The sequence below is a fragment of the Aspergillus caelatus genome, assembly GCF_009193585.1.
Source record: "Aspergillus caelatus strain CBS 763.97 unplaced genomic scaffold BDV27scaffold_124, whole genome shotgun sequence".
NCBI lineage: Eukaryota > Fungi > Ascomycota > Eurotiomycetes > Eurotiales > Aspergillaceae > Aspergillus > Aspergillus caelatus.
The window spans coordinates 1-18,294 of NW_022475387.1; the positions used below are offsets into that span (position 1 = coordinate 1).

General features: G+C 47.3%; 8 protein-coding genes across 8 annotated transcripts; 3 read left to right on the top strand and 5 right to left on the bottom strand.

The window, feature by feature from the left end:
* Nucleotides 1-911: 911 nt before the first annotated feature.
* Nucleotides 912-2,448, bottom strand: BDV27DRAFT_130501 (NADP-dependent oxidoreductase domain-containing protein). Its single transcript, XM_032067425.1, has 7 exons — nt 2,277-2,448; nt 2,059-2,205; nt 1,881-1,985; nt 1,545-1,826; nt 1,431-1,486; nt 1,217-1,362; nt 912-1,158 (listed from the first exon to the last, which is right to left on the bottom strand). The coding sequence occupies exons 1-7, from the start codon at nt 2,343-2,345 to the stop codon at nt 992-994; spliced, it is 972 nt and encodes a 323-aa protein (XP_031926113.1). The 5' UTR covers nt 2,346-2,448; the 3' UTR covers nt 912-991.
* Nucleotides 2,449-2,723: 275 nt separating this feature from the next.
* On the bottom strand, nt 2,724-3,515 carry BDV27DRAFT_159153 (uncharacterized protein; the record flags this gene model as incomplete). The annotated part of the gene is made up of 2 exons (XM_032072830.1): nt 2,724-3,411; nt 3,484-3,515. The coding sequence occupies 2 exons, from the start codon at nt 3,513-3,515 to the stop codon at nt 2,724-2,726; spliced, it is 720 nt and encodes a 239-aa protein (XP_031926114.1).
* Nucleotides 3,516-3,798: 283 nt separating this feature from the next.
* BDV27DRAFT_130502 (FAD-dependent oxidoreductase) lies at nt 3,799-5,808 on the bottom strand. The gene is made up of 6 exons (XM_032067426.1): nt 5,208-5,808; nt 4,676-5,142; nt 4,559-4,619; nt 4,302-4,497; nt 4,172-4,250; nt 3,799-4,112 (listed from the first exon to the last, which is right to left on the bottom strand). Exons 1-6 carry the CDS (start codon nt 5,625-5,627, stop codon nt 3,986-3,988), a joined length of 1,350 nt encoding a protein of 449 aa, XP_031926115.1. The 5' UTR covers nt 5,628-5,808; the 3' UTR covers nt 3,799-3,985.
* Nucleotides 5,809-6,600: 792 nt separating this feature from the next.
* On the top strand, nt 6,601-8,514 carry BDV27DRAFT_146421 (fungal specific transcription factor domain-containing protein; the record flags this gene model as incomplete). Its single annotated transcript, XM_032070578.1, has 4 exons — nt 6,601-6,801; nt 6,922-7,283; nt 7,332-7,931; nt 7,995-8,514. 4 exons carry the CDS (start codon nt 6,601-6,603, stop codon nt 8,512-8,514), a joined length of 1,683 nt encoding a protein of 560 aa, XP_031926116.1.
* Nucleotides 8,515-8,948: 434 nt separating this feature from the next.
* On the bottom strand, nt 8,949-10,138 carry BDV27DRAFT_130505 (interferon alpha-inducible IFI6/IFI27 family protein). The gene is made up of 3 exons (XM_032067427.1): nt 9,535-10,138; nt 9,050-9,447; nt 8,949-8,987 (listed from the first exon to the last, which is right to left on the bottom strand). The coding sequence occupies exons 1-2, from the start codon at nt 9,914-9,916 to the stop codon at nt 9,368-9,370; spliced, it is 462 nt and encodes a 153-aa protein (XP_031926117.1). The 5' UTR covers nt 9,917-10,138; the 3' UTR covers nt 8,949-8,987; nt 9,050-9,367.
* A 1,361-nt stretch (nt 10,139-11,499) lies between these two features.
* On the top strand, nt 11,500-13,227 carry BDV27DRAFT_11752 (zinc-dependent alcohol dehydrogenase family protein). Its single transcript, XM_032064705.1, has 4 exons — nt 11,500-12,043; nt 12,105-12,494; nt 12,574-13,020; nt 13,077-13,227. Exons 1-4 carry the CDS (start codon nt 11,882-11,884, stop codon nt 13,119-13,121), a joined length of 1,044 nt encoding a protein of 347 aa, XP_031926118.1. The 5' UTR covers nt 11,500-11,881; the 3' UTR covers nt 13,122-13,227.
* On the bottom strand, nt 13,171-14,867 carry BDV27DRAFT_130508 (flavin monoamine oxidase family protein). The gene has a single exon (XM_032067428.1). It carries the CDS (start codon nt 14,774-14,776, stop codon nt 13,334-13,336), a length of 1,443 nt encoding a protein of 480 aa, XP_031926119.1. The 5' UTR covers nt 14,777-14,867; the 3' UTR covers nt 13,171-13,333.
* Nucleotides 14,868-15,060: 193 nt separating this feature from the next.
* On the top strand, nt 15,061-18,266 carry BDV27DRAFT_11761 (putative raffinose synthase protein Sip1). The gene is made up of 2 exons (XM_032064713.1): nt 15,061-15,478; nt 15,530-18,266. The coding sequence occupies exons 1-2, from the start codon at nt 15,284-15,286 to the stop codon at nt 18,170-18,172; spliced, it is 2,838 nt and encodes a 945-aa protein (XP_031926120.1). The 5' UTR covers nt 15,061-15,283; the 3' UTR covers nt 18,173-18,266.
* Nucleotides 18,267-18,294: the final 28 nt, after the last annotated feature.

Here is an 18,294-nt window from a genome sequence, read left to right on the forward strand (position 1 = left end):
TTTACTCCGTCCCTCTACAATCGGCCGCGGACCGGTGGATACACATAACAACAACAGAATGGACCAACAACTGGTAGGATGGGAACCCAAACGCACCCGGCAAAAACCTACATGAGCTGAAGCCGGTGATCCGGACAAAAGACCGGCAAATCTATAACAGTATGACACCCAGCGAACACAGCGTGCTGTTTCAGACAAGGACTAACAAGATTGGACTCAGCGGATAGCTAGCGAAGGTCAAACACGTAGACTGACTACTGCCCGAGATACTGGAGCACCTCTGAAACCCGGTACTATATTATAATTATATACCTATCGTACCGAATACTCTATACCGAGATATAGGGTTATTTCTAATTCAGCTCAAGGAATCTCAATAAGATACTAGATAATTTAAAATATATACTGTATACCGCCCGGTTTCTACTATAAATAAATACCTGGTCTATCTAGTGTCTCTACGACTACGCGACAATAGGGACAGTAGCGACTCTGATACCGGTAACAGCGGATTAATCTCACCAGTGGTAGGGTAAGACGACGGACTAGGGGAAGCAGCCGGCTATAATTACCGCTATTTTCAGATCCCTTTGGTATTCCCAATCTATGCTGTCTAGGTGTGTATGTGTACTTTCAGATACAATTATTGATATAAGCTATTTGGTTGAGCTGGGAAGACAGAACAAGAAAAGAGATTAGGAAAGGGAACTAAATACTTTAAGACTGTACAAAGACAGCGTGTCACCACTATCTAGCTAGAATAACCCTGTATATACCTAAGTTAGTCTTACCGGCTGGCCAACTGGCCGTCGGCGACCCGAGAAGAGCCCCAAAGCTGGGAGCTGTATTCGGGTATAATGCACATCTCTATCTCTCTCTCTCTCTCTCTCTATCTATAAATAATGCACGTTGTTTATACAGCGATAAACACAACCACCAGAATTGGATATTTAGAGACCTAGCGAACACATTCTTACACGATGATCAAAGTCTAAGCTCCCTCTCTCTGCTTCGCAGCATGTTCCTCCGCCCGCCTCTCGGTTTCTTCAGCTCCCACTTCCCCAAAGACATCAATTCCCCAACGGAAGGGAAAGTTGTATCTCTGGTTACGGTCAAGTTTGTTCAAGGCTTCGAATTCAGCGTCGGGAATAATGAAATCTAGCGCAATTAGTCTCAAACCACATAGTTAGACAACAGAAAAAAGATAGGAATGTACCCTGGAAGTTGCTTTCAATTCGCGAGGGGGTGACACTCTTCGGCAGCACGGCAGTACCGCGCTGGACTGCCCATGAGATCAAAAGGGCGGCGGGGTCTTTGCCCAATTTACTAGCGATCTCTTTGACGGCGGGGTCGTCGACAACACTGGTACATTCATAGGTTAGTGGACTGTGGGCCGTGGGTTATTTGTTGTAGAGGGAGGAGAGCCATACCGTGGGGCATTGTAGATGTTGTTGCCCAGAGGGCTATATGCGACGGAGAGAATATTCTATAAGCATATTAGCATTCATCCTGTAAAGCTCACTCGAAATTAGGGTTATTTTGACCTTCTCCTTCAGGTACTTATGAAGACCAGGCTGTTGGAGATAAGGATGGGCCTCGATTTGGTTGACAGCCGGGGGAATCTTCGCCGTCTTAAGAAGGTCATCAATCTTGTCCTGCGTGAAATTGCTGATACCAATGCTTCGGAGCTTGCCCGCATCCACGAGCTTCTCCAGAGCAGCCCACGTACCAGCGATAGGTACGTTCGCCAAACGGAATCGCTTCGTGACCGGATCGATAGGCGTGAGAGTTTCGTTTGTATGTTCGAATGCGACGGGCCAATGGATCTGGCACGGTTAGGGTGGGTTTCTGTGGTTGAATGACGTATGGAGCGAACAAACCAAGTATAGATCCAGGTAGTCTGTCTGGAGGTCCTTAAGGGTCTTGTTGACTGCCTCCTCGACATGTTCGGGATGGTGATGTGTGTTCCATAGCTTGCTAGTGATCTGTCTTGTAGTCAGCTCATGACGCAATATTCATATTGACAAAAAGCGATTGCCTGGCAAAGGTGTTACTGACAAAGATCTGGTCTCGAGGGACACCCGACTTCTTCCAGCCGTTCCCTACTTCATTCTCGTTCAGGTAGCATGCTGCAGCATCGATATGGCGATATCCTGCGCGCAAAGCTGCCTCGACGGCATTCTCAACCTCGTGTGGTTTTGAGAGCTAGGGTTGTTAGTAAATGTCAAATGCGATCGGTATTATTCCCCTGGCGTGTTCTTTTTTGATACACATACCCAGGTTCCCAGTCCAATGGCGGGGATATTGTATCCCGAGTTGAGTTTGAAAGTCCTTCCTAGAGACATGGTCTTGGTTGGATGAGGTTCCTGTGTTGTATTACGAGCTATAACAACGTCTATAATCTTTCTGCACAGCGATTAAATATAGAGGATTATGTAGGAGGGGAGGTTGTCGAAGTAATAAGTAGAAAAGAGAGGTCGGAATTGCACCGACTCGGAAAAATGAGGTGATAATTTACCCCTCATCTCTCTTCCCATACCATGACGGATAATTATCCATTGATTCTACAATGATCGGCAATTGAGCTCAGTTAATTAGTGTATTGCGCGATCACTCTGCAACGTAGCCCTTAGTGTCCCCCCTTCCCATGCCACCACCATAGGTACCTGGCATCCCTCTATGGGGTGTAGAAACGATAAGCTTGAATACATGGTATACCAAAATCAAAGCCAACCTCCATTCAATCGTTTATGTTCACCCCACCCTCTAGGCCAAGGAGGAGAATCAGCTGGGTTTGATCTACTTAGGATTTTGGAAGCCAAATCTGGACTGAGCTTGAGGACGTCATTGAATGAAGGCTGACCGCGGAGCTCCTCCAAACTGAATGCGGCATAATGCGCCAACCACTCTTGTAGATCTGCCGAGGACTTATTTGCAGGAATCATCGTATATGCAAGCTTCAAGAGAGAGATAACACCACGCTGATCATCCTCCGTACGTGGTTTGTTTATGACTTCGATGGCTGCTTTGATCTTGGCAAAGACAAGGTCCTTCAGGTTTGGAACAATATAAACCTCACTGAAGATATACAGTGCCATATGAGCCATTAGTGGATAGTCCAGGCTCTCCAGCTGATTGCTAGCAGGGTCTTTCTTGGTTTTGTCAGATGCCGTGTCTTTACGCTTTACCACGGGCTCGGTATAGTCCCCTCGATAGGCCCATTCGAGGAATCGCGACAGAGTCCCCTCGGAGGTATCAGAAAAAGTATACACCCCATTTTGCCTCTCAGTAAAATTACCATTGAATGCCGAAGCAACAGCTTTGCATTTGGCGTCAAGAAGTGCTCTGTGGACCTTGAACACACGCGTGGAGTTGAGAGCTTGAAGGGAGACGAAGTCCGACGTGAGGAACCTGATGAGACTATTAATATACTTTTGAATATCCACTGTTCTTGACATTCTTTTTATTTGAGCATAAACTTACTCGAGAAATGTGACGCCATTTTCCATCGTCATTGAGGGTTCGTCTCAAGACACACTTTAGCAAGTCGAAGGGCAGTTCTGATCCTAAGTACGATAAGCCGTAGGAAAATTGCAAGAACTGATCTTCAAGAGAAGTAGGAACTAGCTGTCGTGATTTGATGGAGTGAAGATGGGTGTGTAATATTGAAGAGCGAGGATACAACTACTTTCACTTCTCAGATCACCCTGTTTCCTATGGTGAAGGATATTCACTTGTTAACTTAGTAGTATATCATTACTCTGTAAGCAATAAGTTGGAAATGATATATTATCAGTATTTTTGCAGCATAAGCCATTTCGATTTTTCATGTCAGAGAAATTTGACAAATCATAATCATGCTAAAACTGGAATATACATATGAAAAAAATGGATCATGAGGATCACTTTAGTAAGATGCAGCATGAACCAGGCTAAAGTCATGAAAGCAGTATGAAAGGGGCATTCTGCATGATGGTATCACAAATTATTCTCCAATTGTCACTCCATTCGACAGCTTTAAGCCGAATGGGAGCCCTTTCGTGTATGGTGCAGTGAAAGGTAACCCTTTGCGCCTTGCGATCGCCTCTTCGATATCTTTGTACATATCGTACCTTGACCACATAGTCAGAGCCTGTTGCAGAAAGATTGGGCCAAAGAGTCATCAACTTACGCATTCATCTCTTCAATAGTCAGCTTCTTCTTCTCATCTTCAACTTTGTATACGGAGTTTGTAGTATTGCTCGAGAACCCTTGGAAACCTGTCAGTAATTTCTTTTCTAATGGGCAACTGCTTTACTGACCTATCCGTTCATTAATATTATAAGCGGCCTTTGCCGCAGCAGATTGAACCTTCGTAGCTCGGGGCAGTCGGATTTCGTTATAGATGGCGAGGGTTTCAGCAATATCTCCAGTGAAGTTGGTCTTGTTGAAAAGGATACCAAGCGCTGCGGCATCTTCAATTGCCATACAGGCACCCTGGCTTTGGTGAGGCATCATCTGTATTATTATATTAGCCTTGTTGATCGTATAACCAACATGACAAGAGATAATTCTGTACCGGATGACCTGCATCACCGAGCAAACACACCATATCACGGGCAATGTATGGATATGGTTGGCTATCGAATGTGCGTTAGTACAACGACTATAATAGAGGAGAAGGATGTCGACTTACTGAACCCACAAGCGCCACGGCCGGATCTCTGTGCCAATAGATAGGTGAGAAAACACTTGACGATCGAGCTCCGGGTACGGCTCCAGTAGCTCCTCCACCGGCCGGTCTGCACTGCCCCAGGTGTGATTGCTAAAATCTCCCTTTTCTCGAGAGAAAAAGCAGTAGTACGATAGCAAACGGCCACCATTGCATGGCGAGAGTACAATCTTGTCCCACTTGCCTTCTTGGCCGCCCCAGTACTCCAGCGCACTGTTTTGGGAGTAGTCAACCAGGCCAAGTCGGACGGCATCTTCTGTACGGACATTGGCATGTAGGCAACTCTGGTCCGAAGGCTTCTTCTCTGGACGAAGTCCTATGATACCACGAACGACCGAACCAATACCGTCAGCGCCAATTATCAAGTCATGCTGAGCTTGGACTCCATTTGTAAACGTGATGACACCCGTGGCTAGGTCGATATCTTTGCACTGAAGGTGATGTTAGCATGGACCTGTTTGTCTAGTAGCACCGTAGTAGAGATGGAGTGGTATACCGCATGGTTAACCTGGAGCTTAGCTGGAGTGCCTTCTCCCTCTTCTTGTAACGCACAGTCCTTCAACATCGCATGCATGTACTGACGATGGAACATGTTGTAGACGTAACCCCATCTCTCCTCGTAATCCGCGAGGTCGTAGACACTGACCGGCTCACCAGTCTTCCAGTCATGGTTGATGAGCTTGCGCAGCACGACTGGGTCACCCTTTTCGATATCCACGCCCCACTCATGAAGCCATCTTGTACCATTGGCAGCACATGAAACTGAGGCGCCGACCTCGCCAGCAAAGTCGTTGCGTTCGTAGATGGTTACCTCATGACCGGCGCGGCGGAGGGCGATGGCGACGGACATGCCGCCAATACCACCACCGACCACACCTACATTCAGTCGCCTCCAAGATTCTTGATGAGAGCCCATAGTTGCAGTTGAATGAAGTAGGTATTGTAGGGTGTTTGTGACAGTGGGAATGATTTCTAACTCTGAGGGTGTAGGTATGGTGGCCTTTTAACTCTTGAAACGAATGAAGGCATGATAAGTCACGCGCATAATGGCGCAGCTTATCACTAATTGACTTCTTCTTTCATTTGCCTATGAGGACTGTTGGTGTGAGGCGAATAACATTGTAACATGACGCTTGTTGGCGGAACATGCACACCCGACCAAGTGCATTACCCGAGAACCGGTGGGGGGTACGGGCCGCGCCCCATCTTGACAAAAGCCGGGACGAACTTCTTTACCTCCTTGCTGTCCAGATAAGAAACATGAACTCCATTCCTCCAACTCCATTTATCACTGCCCCACTTTTGATATGCTACGTGCTACTATTCGCATCTTTACTCGCGGCTAATAATCTCTGGTGTATTTACGGGGTACTTTCCGCCCAGCAAGTGTGGGAACTTTTGTTGTGACAACAAGCCAGTCGTTCTCCACCGTCCCCGATCCTCTATCCGATGCCGCGGCCGCGAGTAAAACCACAAGACCGGAAGCGTTCAGTCAGGGCATGTCTTGCTTGCAAAGCGTCGAAGAAACGTTGCGATGGCGCCCGGCCTTGTCGAACGTGTCAGATGAAGGGCACCGCTGAGTCCTGTGCATTCACATCCCAGCAGCGAGGAACACACCCCACCCAAACTCGCGCTCCTATTCAACTACAACAATTAACGCCGTCGGAAGCTGACCACCATGCAATCACATATAACACTGTAACTCCCATCGAGAAACCGCGACCGCGAGAAAGCGATGATGTCCGTAGTACGCGAGATACAACGCCGTCCGCGGGGCAACGGCCTACTATGCTGTATAGCTCTAGCGGTGAGAGAGGTGTGTTGCGTCCAAATGAAAGACCTTGCCCTTGTAAGAACCAGATGTTAATCTAGAGGACGTGTCAGTTTTTATGGGCGGTGCTGCTGCCGTATCTTTTCTTCAATTTCTACAAGCGATAGTAAAACGCTATGTCGGCCCCGTGGGCTTTACTGAAAGCCAGAATAGCCGCAAGATGTTTGAAGTGGACGTCCCTGACACGGGAACGGACTTCTTTGCAGACGAGTTGATGGAGACAGAGAAATGGGCACTTATCCAGTGCTTCTTAGATGTTGTGAGTCTCTATCATCAGCCTCTTACGCCAAACGCAATCTGAACTCGTAGCTTACGCGATGGAAAGTCTAGTGGTCTTTTAGACCTCTTTAGCTGGGAGGAGATCAATCGGATGGTAAAGGTGTCCAATAGCATTCGTATGCCCAACGCCGGTCGATTGGATAGCCACGTAAAGGAGGACCTCACTGCTGTATACATGATGATTGCAATAGGAGCCCAATGCAAAGGCAGAACTCAGGAAGACCTCTTATGTGCAGCAAGATACTTCTGTCAAGCCAGGAAAATGGCGTTTGGTGGTTTTCTAGAGGATCCAACGGTCTATATGGCCCGTGACTTTTTGCTGATGGCCTTCTATATGTTCGGAGCCTGCCGTCGAAATGCAGCCTTTATGTATATCGGAGTAGCAGCAAGAGCTTCTATAGTTCTTGGGCTACACATTTCTGGACAGTACAGACAGATGCCTTCAGAGGACAGGGCTAGAAGGTATGTTCTTAGCTGCTGGTTGTTGGGGAAAGCTAATCGAATCGTAAGGCTACGGATCGGTAAAAGCATTCGAGTTCTCGATCTCGTCTCCAGCTCTATCTTAGGCAGACCTGGAAGCACATCGTCACTCCGCACCGATGATGTCCATGTAGATGATTGCGACCATGAAGCTAGTCATCGCACTTCAGCCCTCAATGCTGCGTACGAGGCCTCCTCGGTGCTGGAGGCCATTGTCCAGAGGCTGACTGACGGAGAGAAGTTGGACGCGAATTCTGCCGACCACTTCCTGCAAATCTGGCGTGAATGGAGTCAAGCACTGCCCGACAGACTGCGCCTACGACCGCGGAAAGAACCCGATCTGGGCTCAAATCCAGACTATCGAGAAAATATGATTGGGAACATCCATGTCGCCTGCACTTACTATTTCGGCGTTATCCTTGTGACTCGTCAATCCTTGATCCAGCACATTATGCCGCAAATTCGCAGCAAGCGACCAAGGAAGATGAGCCTCCGTCAAGATTCCAGCGAAGGAAATGAGAAAGTTGCTGAATTGTCAAGCGTGTGTACTGATGCTGCGACCTACATGGCACAAATGTGCTGTGATGCGGCCGAGGCTGGAATACTATGGGGGAACATGTGTATCTTGAAGTAAGAAGACACTGCCTTTATTGGGAGACATCAAGTCTATAATAAGCTGACGAAGACTTATAGAGCATGGCTTTTTGCAGCCGGCCTGGTCTTGGGATTTTCTCTTCTCGCAGAAGGGCAGACGACTTCGGAAATTTGCGATGCCTTTCACGGCGCACGCCGTCTGCTCGGGTCACTAGGGCACTTGAGCCCTCAGGCGGCACAGTACCATCGTATTCTCACGAGCTTTTCTGAGGCCATCGATGTCTACCGCGAGCGGCTACGGCGTGAGCGGCACGAGTCCAGAACGCCATTTGTTGAACGGATATTGACTCTGGATCCGAGCAGTGACACCAATGGTGATCAGCAAAACAATCAAGAACTAGCACCTATCGACACAGTGAATGGTGAACCAAGAGTGGGAGAGAACGAAGATGAGTCCTTCATGGACTCACTCTCCGGCTTCCTGAGTCTACGAGAAACATCTGACTGGCCGCCACCGCTGGGGAATGACGACCTAATGCTACGCCTCTTTTGGGAAGGATATGCCCTCAACTTCACAGACTATCTCCCACCTGATGAGACAGTACCTCCTCCTACTTGAGAAGACTGCGTGATGTGCAATCACAGAACTTAAGTGGATGAGAGGTATGCTTAAATAAGCCTTAGCCCTTGAGGTAGCCAATTTTGGAGATATACCCGCCTATGCTTCGGTGTTAATGGTTTGAAAAGAACGGTTGTTTCGCCAAGTAGGCCTGATGGCCATAATGGTTGCTGTCCCATCTTCATGGCATCGAACGACCTGAACACGTGGTGAGCATGCTTGATTTGTGTATTTCGATTCACAATTGGAGATACACAGCGAGCCAACTGTCTCATGGAAAGAGATAGTGGACAGATTGTCAAGGGCCATATTTGCAGGTGGCATTATTTAGTTAAGCTTCTTGCTCTATTAATATATAAATAATAAGAGAATAGGGTAACCTACCAATGTACAGGATCTATCTGAGGATCCGGGAGAAAGAAGACCGGTGTAATGAATAAAGAACATGATCCTAGGGACTCTACTATGATACCCTTTTACCTGTACAGTTAAAATACAAAAGCTGCTGTATGATAATGAGTATGGGTCTACCTACTTTATGATTCTTGTCTAACGTACTTCTACTTAATGAATACCTTTCCCAAGCAAACTCGGAATTTCTTCAGATTATGATATCCCACTAGGAGGTACTTTCGCACAAAAAGCATTCCCAGTCAAGGGAGGAACGTTCAATAAGTCTCCCATTACTTATAACACAACCGTGTGTGACCATCTTCTGAAGTCTAGTACACAATACTAGACTAATGGAGTTACCATAGAGCATATATAAGAGTGACATAGTATAGGATAGTCTCCTATTCTTGCCAATCTTATTTAGGGAGAGTAAATAACCGATAGAACACTGCTGTAGTACTTAAGATATGTCGATCTTGAGCAATTTCATAAATTCCGTGTCTAAAGAATCGTCGGGATCAGAGGTTTGCGGGTTGCTTGCTGTGTATTCATAATCATCAGCTGGCTGGCTTTCGTCTTCATACATGTCAGCCTTGAGCAATGTGTAGGCAGGCATTGATAAAATACCATGATCATTTCCTACTGATAATCTTCTTTTCTTATCATTCAATTGTGTTCCAACTGCCGCAGATCCCATTATTCCGATTCCAATATTCGATGCTGTCGTAAAAGTTCCCGCAGTAGCACCTCCCATTGCAGCACTCTGTAAGGTGGCAAACCAGGTTCCCGCTTGGACTATTCCAATTGAAGACTGCCATGCTGCAGCAAGAGACGCCGCAACAGGCCCTGTAGAGCTGAAACCCACAGCACCTAACACTGCAGGGCCGGTGACGGGAGCTGTAGCGAGTGCCAGTCCCGCGCCACCAACGGCTAGGGCGGTTGAATGTTCTCGACCAACCGTCTGTCCAAAAGAGATAATTGAGGTTGTAGCATTTTTCAGGCGTTCCATGGTGGTTGTAGGAAGTAGGCAAAGAGAGCTCAGGGATTTCTCAGGATCTCAAGTTGAAAGAATAGATCGAGATGCTATACTCGACGAGGTTGAAACAAAGATTCTAGTAGTGTTCACGAGAGCGTCACACACTCATTGTTGCATGAGCCCTCGCACGGGCCCTTGATTGCGCAGCTGAGCTCAGCTCAGCTAGCATTACTACTACCTTTCCCTTGATTGAACCGTGCCACTTGGTCCTGGAAGTCTAAAGCGGATCCTTGTTTCCCCCAACCATTCATTGAGTCCATTGATAGCAAATCCTGCGCTGGCCCTCTGACTCTCTGACATCGCCCTGCGGTCTTCGCGGCTTCGACAGTTTTCCAAAGTACTCCGTAAAAGTCTATCCTCCACCTGATCTAAAAATCCCCATTGTAATGGAGCACTAACTCAGATATTGGGCGTAATAAATAACTAGTATGTATAGTAGTGAGGCTGCGCGAAAGGATCTGCGTTCTGATTGGTACACGCTTCTGGGTTTTGATTGAATTCGGGCGAGAATCGACTCGTCATGTGGTATTTTTACTTACCGCTTTATCTAGATTTAATAAAATAGGCAATCGGCTATACTGCCTAGACTTCTAGATCATGATTTATTCGAATACGCTGGCGGCTGCACTGCCTATATTTCTAGATTATGTGAATTTGCTCCTCTGCCGCTCTGCGGCCTCTGCCTACTTAGGTAAGGTAGGTGATTTAGGTAGTAGGCAATCTATGCATAATGCAGTGCAATCTATTCAGATGATCTACGCAATCTAAATAGTATAAGGAATCTAGGTAGTTAGTATAATTAATTTAGATAATCTAAGGAATTTAGAAAGTATAATCAAATGTTCTGCCAGGCCGTGGCTATCTGACAGAGACAAGATATACTACTCAGTCGATATCCAAACAAAGAGGATACCGAGATATCATTTGTCTAGTTAGTTCAAGTGAACTCTTCTATCCCTTGAACTATATAAGCTACCACCGATCTGTCAATTCTTTAGAAGAAGATTTGTAGCTATATTTGTTTCTGTGGAAGGGAAGCTATCATGGTATCAAAATCTTTTAAAATGGTCTCAAAGGGCGAGCTCTCCTTGTCTGCCACATTCCCAGCTTCGAGAGATTCAGGCTCTCGAGAAACTACACTCTATAGAAACGTCCGAGATATTTCGGGTTTTGTTTCATAACTTCGAATGTTGTCTCTGAAAGTGGTTTTTAATTTGGATTCTATAATCGAGTCTGGGAGCCTATCTGTTAACTGAAAGTAACATAGAGGTCCTGTTTGTGCACTGAATGAAGATTCAAGCAATGATGGACGCTAGACACTAACAAGTATACGAGGTGGATGTGAATATTTAATGTAATATTTCTAGCGACAAGATTACTTTATACTAAAGCATTGGATCTTTGATTTGAGCTCGGGAAGGATAGGATCATAGCAGTTGAGTGCAGAGGGTGTGTACACAGTAAATAGATGATGCTAGAGCTAAAAGGCAGTAGGAGAGAAGGGGCAATAAACATTTAATCACATGATTATGAAAAGACCCGTCGGGCACTTTTATCTGTGGAAAACCGGATGAGAAAGATCCACACATTGACGCCGTGTTTTTTCATCTTGTACCCGAAAAAGGGAATCAGCCTAAGTCGGATTTATCAGCAAAGGCGGGCCACACACTGCCCCATGAGCTGTGATTTGGCGAGGAACACACTCGAACTTTGGACGTTGGGCCATTTTGGAGGGAGAATGGCTCCCAGTTACTCCATCTACCGAATCCTCATTCGAGGATCGTCACAGATGTGGGGATCTGCCCACTTACGTCAATAATACAGGCTTCCAGAAGCTTTATAACTACATAAAAACCCCTCCACCAAGGAGCTGAGCGTCGAATTTTCCACATACCAACTCACAATTGTTTTATTCACCATTGACACCTGTAAATAATCATGGCACCCGAGAACATGAAGCAGTGGACCGTGCAGGGCAAGGCCAACGGCTTTGACGAGCTTGCCTACAATGATGCGCCAGTCCCCAAGGTTGGCGATAACGATGTGTTGGTGAAGTTCCACGCCGCCTCGCTCAATTATCGCGACCTTATCATTCCACGGGTACGTCGATGACAACGAAACCTCTCTGCAACATTTGTTCCCTGCTAATGCGTGCTGCTAGGGCATGTACCCCTTCGCCATCAACTTCCCTGTTGTGCCAGGCTCAGATGGAGCCGGTGAGGTTGTCGAAGTGGGTCCTAAGGTGTCTCAATTCAGCAAAGGAGACAAGGTGATTACCCTGTTCAATCAGCTGCACCAGTACGGTCCTGTCGATCCCAGGGCCGCCGGATCTGGCCTGGGTGGTGTTATTGATGGTACTTTGCGTCAATACGGCGTCTTCAACGAGAATGGTCTAGTGAAAAGCCCGAAGAACCTCACCCACCTTGAGGCCAGTACGCTTTCGTGTGCCGCTCTGACCAGCTGGAACGCTTTGTATGGTCTGAAGCCTCTCCAGTCAGGACAGACTGTTCTGGTGCAGGGAACTGGCGGCGTTAGCTTGTTTGCACTGCAGGTAAGCCTTTCCGTCTAATTTATTCTATTTTTAGCCAGTTGGGCTTGGAGCTTGGCATCTAACTAACTGTCCATGATAGTTCGCTAAAGCTGCTGGGGCGACTGTCATCGCTACTACCTCCTCTGCTGAGAAGTCAGAGAAATTGAAGGAGCTTGGCGCAGACCACGTTATCAACTACAAGTCTGATCCCAATTGGGGCGAGGCTGCTCGCAAGCTCACGCCCGACAATGTTGGTGTGGACCACATCGTCGAGGTCGGCGGCAGCGGAACGCTTAACCAGAGCTTCAAGTGTATCAAATTCGAGGGTGTCATTAGCATTATTGGTTTCCTCGGCGGTGTTGATCCCAAGTCTCAGCCGACCATTCTTGACACCCTCAGCAACATCTGTACCGTTCGGGGTGTTTACGTCGGAAGCAAGGAATTACTGAACAACATGGTTAAGGCTATTGAGGCTAATGATATCCATCCTGTTGTGGACCCTAAGGTCTTCACCCTCGACAAGGCTAAGGATGCTTATGAATACATGGTAAGGCTATCCGTGTTTCTCAAGGGGGTAACACCTTATGCTAATATTCTTCACAGTGGGCCCAGAAGCACTTCGGAAAGCTAGCGATCAAGATCGATTAAACGTCTTTAGAAGCGCAGATACCTAACGTAACGATGTGACTGATCAATGAAACTTTTATAGAGAATAAAAACAATCAATGAGCATAATACACAGGATCCTAAGCTAGCACTTCAACTAACTAACCTAGAGCTCCAGCTACCATCGCCAAGAAAAGGCTTGGTATTTCCAGAGACGACGCGCAGTCACTGATACGAAAGCTGCTGACGAACAACTACAAATCCATCAAGATTTCCATAGCAACACGTTCCCCCGATCGAATTGCGCCGTCCATGAACCCAACCCAGAAAGAAGAGGCCTCTGTTCCCGCAAAATGGAGCTTTCTGTGCGGTGACTTTAATGAGGTACCATAAGCCGTGAGCACACCTGGAGGTGCATACGCAACGGGCCCTCCCCTAGAAAATTGTTCAAGATCCCACCGCTGGATGACCCAGTTCTGAACATTAGCTGCTTTGGGCCCAAAATAGCGAACTAGGTCTTGGGTGGTCTCTTTGATTATCTCACGCTCGGGCAATCGATCTAGTCTCCTCATTTCGTCCGCCTCGATAAAACCCATCATGATACCGAATGAGCCATCGTCAGGGGAGCTATCGAAAGTAATTCGTACCGCCCCAGTGTCGCTGACCACCTGCCCGTTGAGGCCGGCCTCCCGCCAGAAAGGAGTAGTGTATGTAGCGAATGCTTTTCCAATAGATCCCATTGGCATTCGTTGAGTAAGATGATCTCGCGCCGCTGGCAGCAACGGCTGATAAGTGATGCGGGATGCCAGGGGAGGCGACATGGCAACGACCACGTGCTTTGCTATGACCGATTGATTATCCGAGGAGACAAGGTAGGTCTCACCTTTTAACTCGATGTTTCGAACAGCAGCATTGAAAATGATATTGCTCAATCCGATTCTCTCAGCAAGTCTGATGGCTAGCAGCTGGGTCCCTCCCACGATACGTTGCTCCTGTGCTCCGCCAGCTACATCTAAGAGGCGCTCGAAGGTTCCACGCGTAGTTGCATTACCCGCAGCCGCGATATACGCAAGCGTGTATAAAAGCGACTGTTCTCGAGGCTCAGTGGAAAACACCGATTGTAGACCTTGGGTAAGCAGAAACTGGGCATCCGGATGGGGCGCTTCACTGTTCAGCCAGCTTTGTACAGTCTCGCTATCCCATTCAATTGAGTGAGAGTGGTTCCATGGGGAACTGACATCTAGCTCAGTCGCCATCGCATCCAGTAGCAGAAGTGCCCGTCCAGCCTGCGCCAGGCCTTCGGGGGAAATAGGCACATCTCCGGTCGTGAATGTTCCATTGAACACGTTGTGTGTTCCGTTTCGGAAAAGGGTCGTATTACCCGAATTAAACGTTTTGAAAGTCGACAAGCCAAGTGATTGTGCCAGGTCAAGTACTCTATCCTGAGTTGGCCCCACGAATTGAGCGCCGACTTCTACAATTCCCTTATTTGGTAGCTGTTTATTGAAGACGCGGCCACCGACTCGGTCTCGAGCTTCGAATATCACAAATGATTTGCCAGCTTTTGCAAGGTCCTTTGCTGTGCTCAGGCCGGATAATCCGGCTCCTACTATTGCGACGTCAACAACGGGAAGGTTCTGAGATCCGTAGATAAGTGGGAATAGGACAAATAGGATGACCTTGATGGCAGAGTGCATATTGATGATAAGTGTTCGGAATACAAAAATTCTATGAAGATACAACTGCGAAATGTAGTCAATGTGTGATAAGCTAAAAAGATGTGCTGTCAATCACGGTTAACTATGGCAGATTAAATACGAGCCATTGGGTAGAAAAAGCAAATATATCTGTCACGGGGTGTGACAGGTGATTTCCATTGATATCACTTGACTGACACAGCTTGTAGTCATATTGAATTGATATAAGTTAAGACTCCAAATTGGGGCAAAGAATACCTCCCGTGATTGGAAGATATATAAGCCAATGATGGAGCAGAAGAGCAGAGCTAAACCTGTTCCCCTCACGCCACTTCAAGGGACGTTGTTTTGCACGTTGTACACCTCATCGCGCATTAAATCGATCACCGACTTTTCCGCCGACCTTCCCTGCTCGGGTGAAATAGGATATGATCTTAATAAACGCGCTCACTCTCGAATCTCCCTTGCCAACCCCAGCCAAGTCGCTTTACAAATACACCACATTCAATGCAGTGTAACACTGGAAAGGAATCAAACAATCCAGAAGAGGGTGCAGGTTCATCTAGAAATCAATCGCGGGCCCAATTTATTCGCCCGGCGCAGATGGGCTTATTTTCTCAAATCACTTGTTATCCTCCCTTGGGGCAAGTAACGTGCCCCCAGAGAGTCCAACAAGCTCTAAATCCCGGGAAAGATGATACGGTATACATTTACACTACATCATGATAATCCTATCTTCTAATATTGCAACAGGTTCAATTTACTGTCGTGATAGAATCAAGCCATTCACTCCCCGAGCAGCCATGGGAAGCTCAGATATGGCACAACATCACGAGCCCTGAATGGAGTGCTTTTCTTCTTCAGCAAAGCTCAAGCCCGGTGGTGCCTCTCATGAACATAAATCAATCAGAGTATAAGTTTTATCGCCATGTGTTTTGCGGAGAGATCCCGCTACCATCACATGGAGGCTGCGCACAGTTTACTGTCCGGTACAGGGTCAGTCAGGATAACGATTGGCAATGGGTGAATCAACAGCAGAACTCCAAGGATGGAGAATTGGTGTTTTCCGCAAGAGAGCCTGAACAAGAAGATATCAATCTGGCACAGCTCTCTCTAACATCCGCAAAGGAGGGGGTTGGCAAGTATTTCGATGGCCTCTCGCCTGATCTTGAAGTCGAGTCCCGCAAAAGTGAGGCCCCTGGATCAACTTTGTGGCATATTTCTGGAAAGGCTGGTCCAGCTCAAAATAATCAGTCTGGATTCACTAATGTCGTCCTTGGGGTGCCTTCTCGGACAATGCTGTACTTTGCTTTGGTCAGGGTATGGACTCCGTGGCTTGGACCCAGACACGGACGAGGAAAGTTTAGAATAACAGAAGACGCCATTCTTTGCTCGTTCCTTCGAGATGATGGGGAGCACGTAGTACTTCTGGCTGTTTCGGGCATAAATAGCGTTTTGACTGTCCTTGGGTCCGGTGATAATGGTGAGGTAGTGATCAAGTCGCAGAATGACAATGCTACTGCATCAGACCTTCAACTACTGGCATCCACAGCAGCCAACTTTGAGGTAGCAATAAGCGCAGTGATTTATGAGGCGCGGAAGCTTGTTCGGCCCTATGGCACAGAAACTACTGATCAGATTCCAACTCCAGTGTCTCCTCCAGGGGACGATGTCGTGCTAGTCGAAAAAGACCCCGAGGCACAATGGCTGTCTGAGTGGTACGATGGTCTGACATACTGCACATGGAATGGCTTAGGGCAAGATTTAACGGAAAAAATGATTTTCGATGCTCTTGATACAATGAAGTCCCATGGAATCAACATCTCTAATCTTATAATCGATGATAACTGGCAAGCTCTAGACAATGAAGGTGATTCCCAATTCAAGCGGAGATGGAAACAGTTCGAAGCCAATCCAGATGCGTTTCCTCGAGGACTAAAGAAGGCTGTAGAGGCTATCCGCCGAAAACATCCGAACATCCAGCATATCGGCGTGTGGCATGCCTTGTTCGGATATTGGGGTGGTATTTCACCCGACGGTGATATAGCTAAGAAATTTAAAACGAAAGAAGTGAAGATTAAAGATCCAGCAGCGGGGGGTCCAATTGCCAAGGCGTTTGAGAAGCAGTCACTACTTGCCATTGACCCAGATGATGTTCAACAATTCTATGACGAGTTCTACAGTTATCTTGCCTCTACTGGTGTCGATGCCGTGAAAACCGATGCTCAATTCTTTCTTGACCTATTGAAAGATCCAGAGGATCGGCGCAAGTTCACCCGGGCCTACCAGGATGCTTGGTCCATATCCTCCCTGAGATACTTCGGAACCAAGGCTATCTCGTGCATGTCAATGTTTCCTCAGGCTATTTTCAATTCGCAGCTACCCACTAACAAACCTACTATTCCACTACGGAATTCTGATGACTTCTTCCCAGAGGTGCCAGCGTCTCATACATGGCATGTCTTCTGCAATGCCCACAACGCACTCCTCACCCGCTACTTGAATGTCCTACCTGACTGGGATATGTTCCAAACAAGTCATCCATATGCCTCTTTCCACGCAGCTGCACGATGCGTTTCCGGCGGCCCAATCTATATCACCGATGAACCGGGGAACCATAACATCTCCATCATCAATGAAATAACAGCCCCGACTACCCAGGGAACTACGGTAATCCTTCGTCCTAGTCTAGTAGGCCGTACTATTGACATGTACCACGACTACAGTGCTGGCCAAGTACTGCGGGTGGGTACCTATACGGGCTGGGCTCGAACTGGAAGTGGGATTCTGGGCCTCTTTAACGTTTCTGATCATCGGAAGACCAGCTTGGTGTCTCTGCAAGAATTTCCGGGTATTCATGATGACTACGATACGAAATATATAGTCCGATCTCACACAAGTGGCACCATAACAGACCTCATGAGGCCAATCGACCGACACGCGCTCGTTGGGGTGGTGTTAGAAGATAAAGGCTGGGAGATCTTGACCGCATACCCCATCCAGTCCTTCACCTTGAAGCGCAAAGACTCTAGTGACACCAGCGAATCGAATCCTACGCACGCTGCAGTATTAGGATTGCTCGGAAAAATGACTGGTGCAGCCGCCATAGTGAGCTCTGACATCTACGTGGAGGCGAACGGGCGCCTCCGCTTCGATATCAGCCTGAAAGCGCTTGGGACATTGGGTATCTATATATCTGACCTGCCTGATTGGAGTATTGAGGACAACTTTATGGTCACAATTCTTGGTTATCCTGTACCACGGAAGACTGTTTGGAAGGAAGGGGATGATGAAAAGTCCAAAATACTGGCCGTGGATATCCTGACGGCATGGAAGGAAATGAAGTTGGAACCAGGATGGAGCAATGAGGTTATTGTGCAAGTATTCTTGGGTTGACTGCATATATGCACCAGACATAGCAGGCGAATGTGTCCATGTTCTAATCCGCTATATTGTTACTAGACTATTCTATGAATACTTGAAACAGAGAGACACTTTTGTCTTCTAAATGCTAGTCT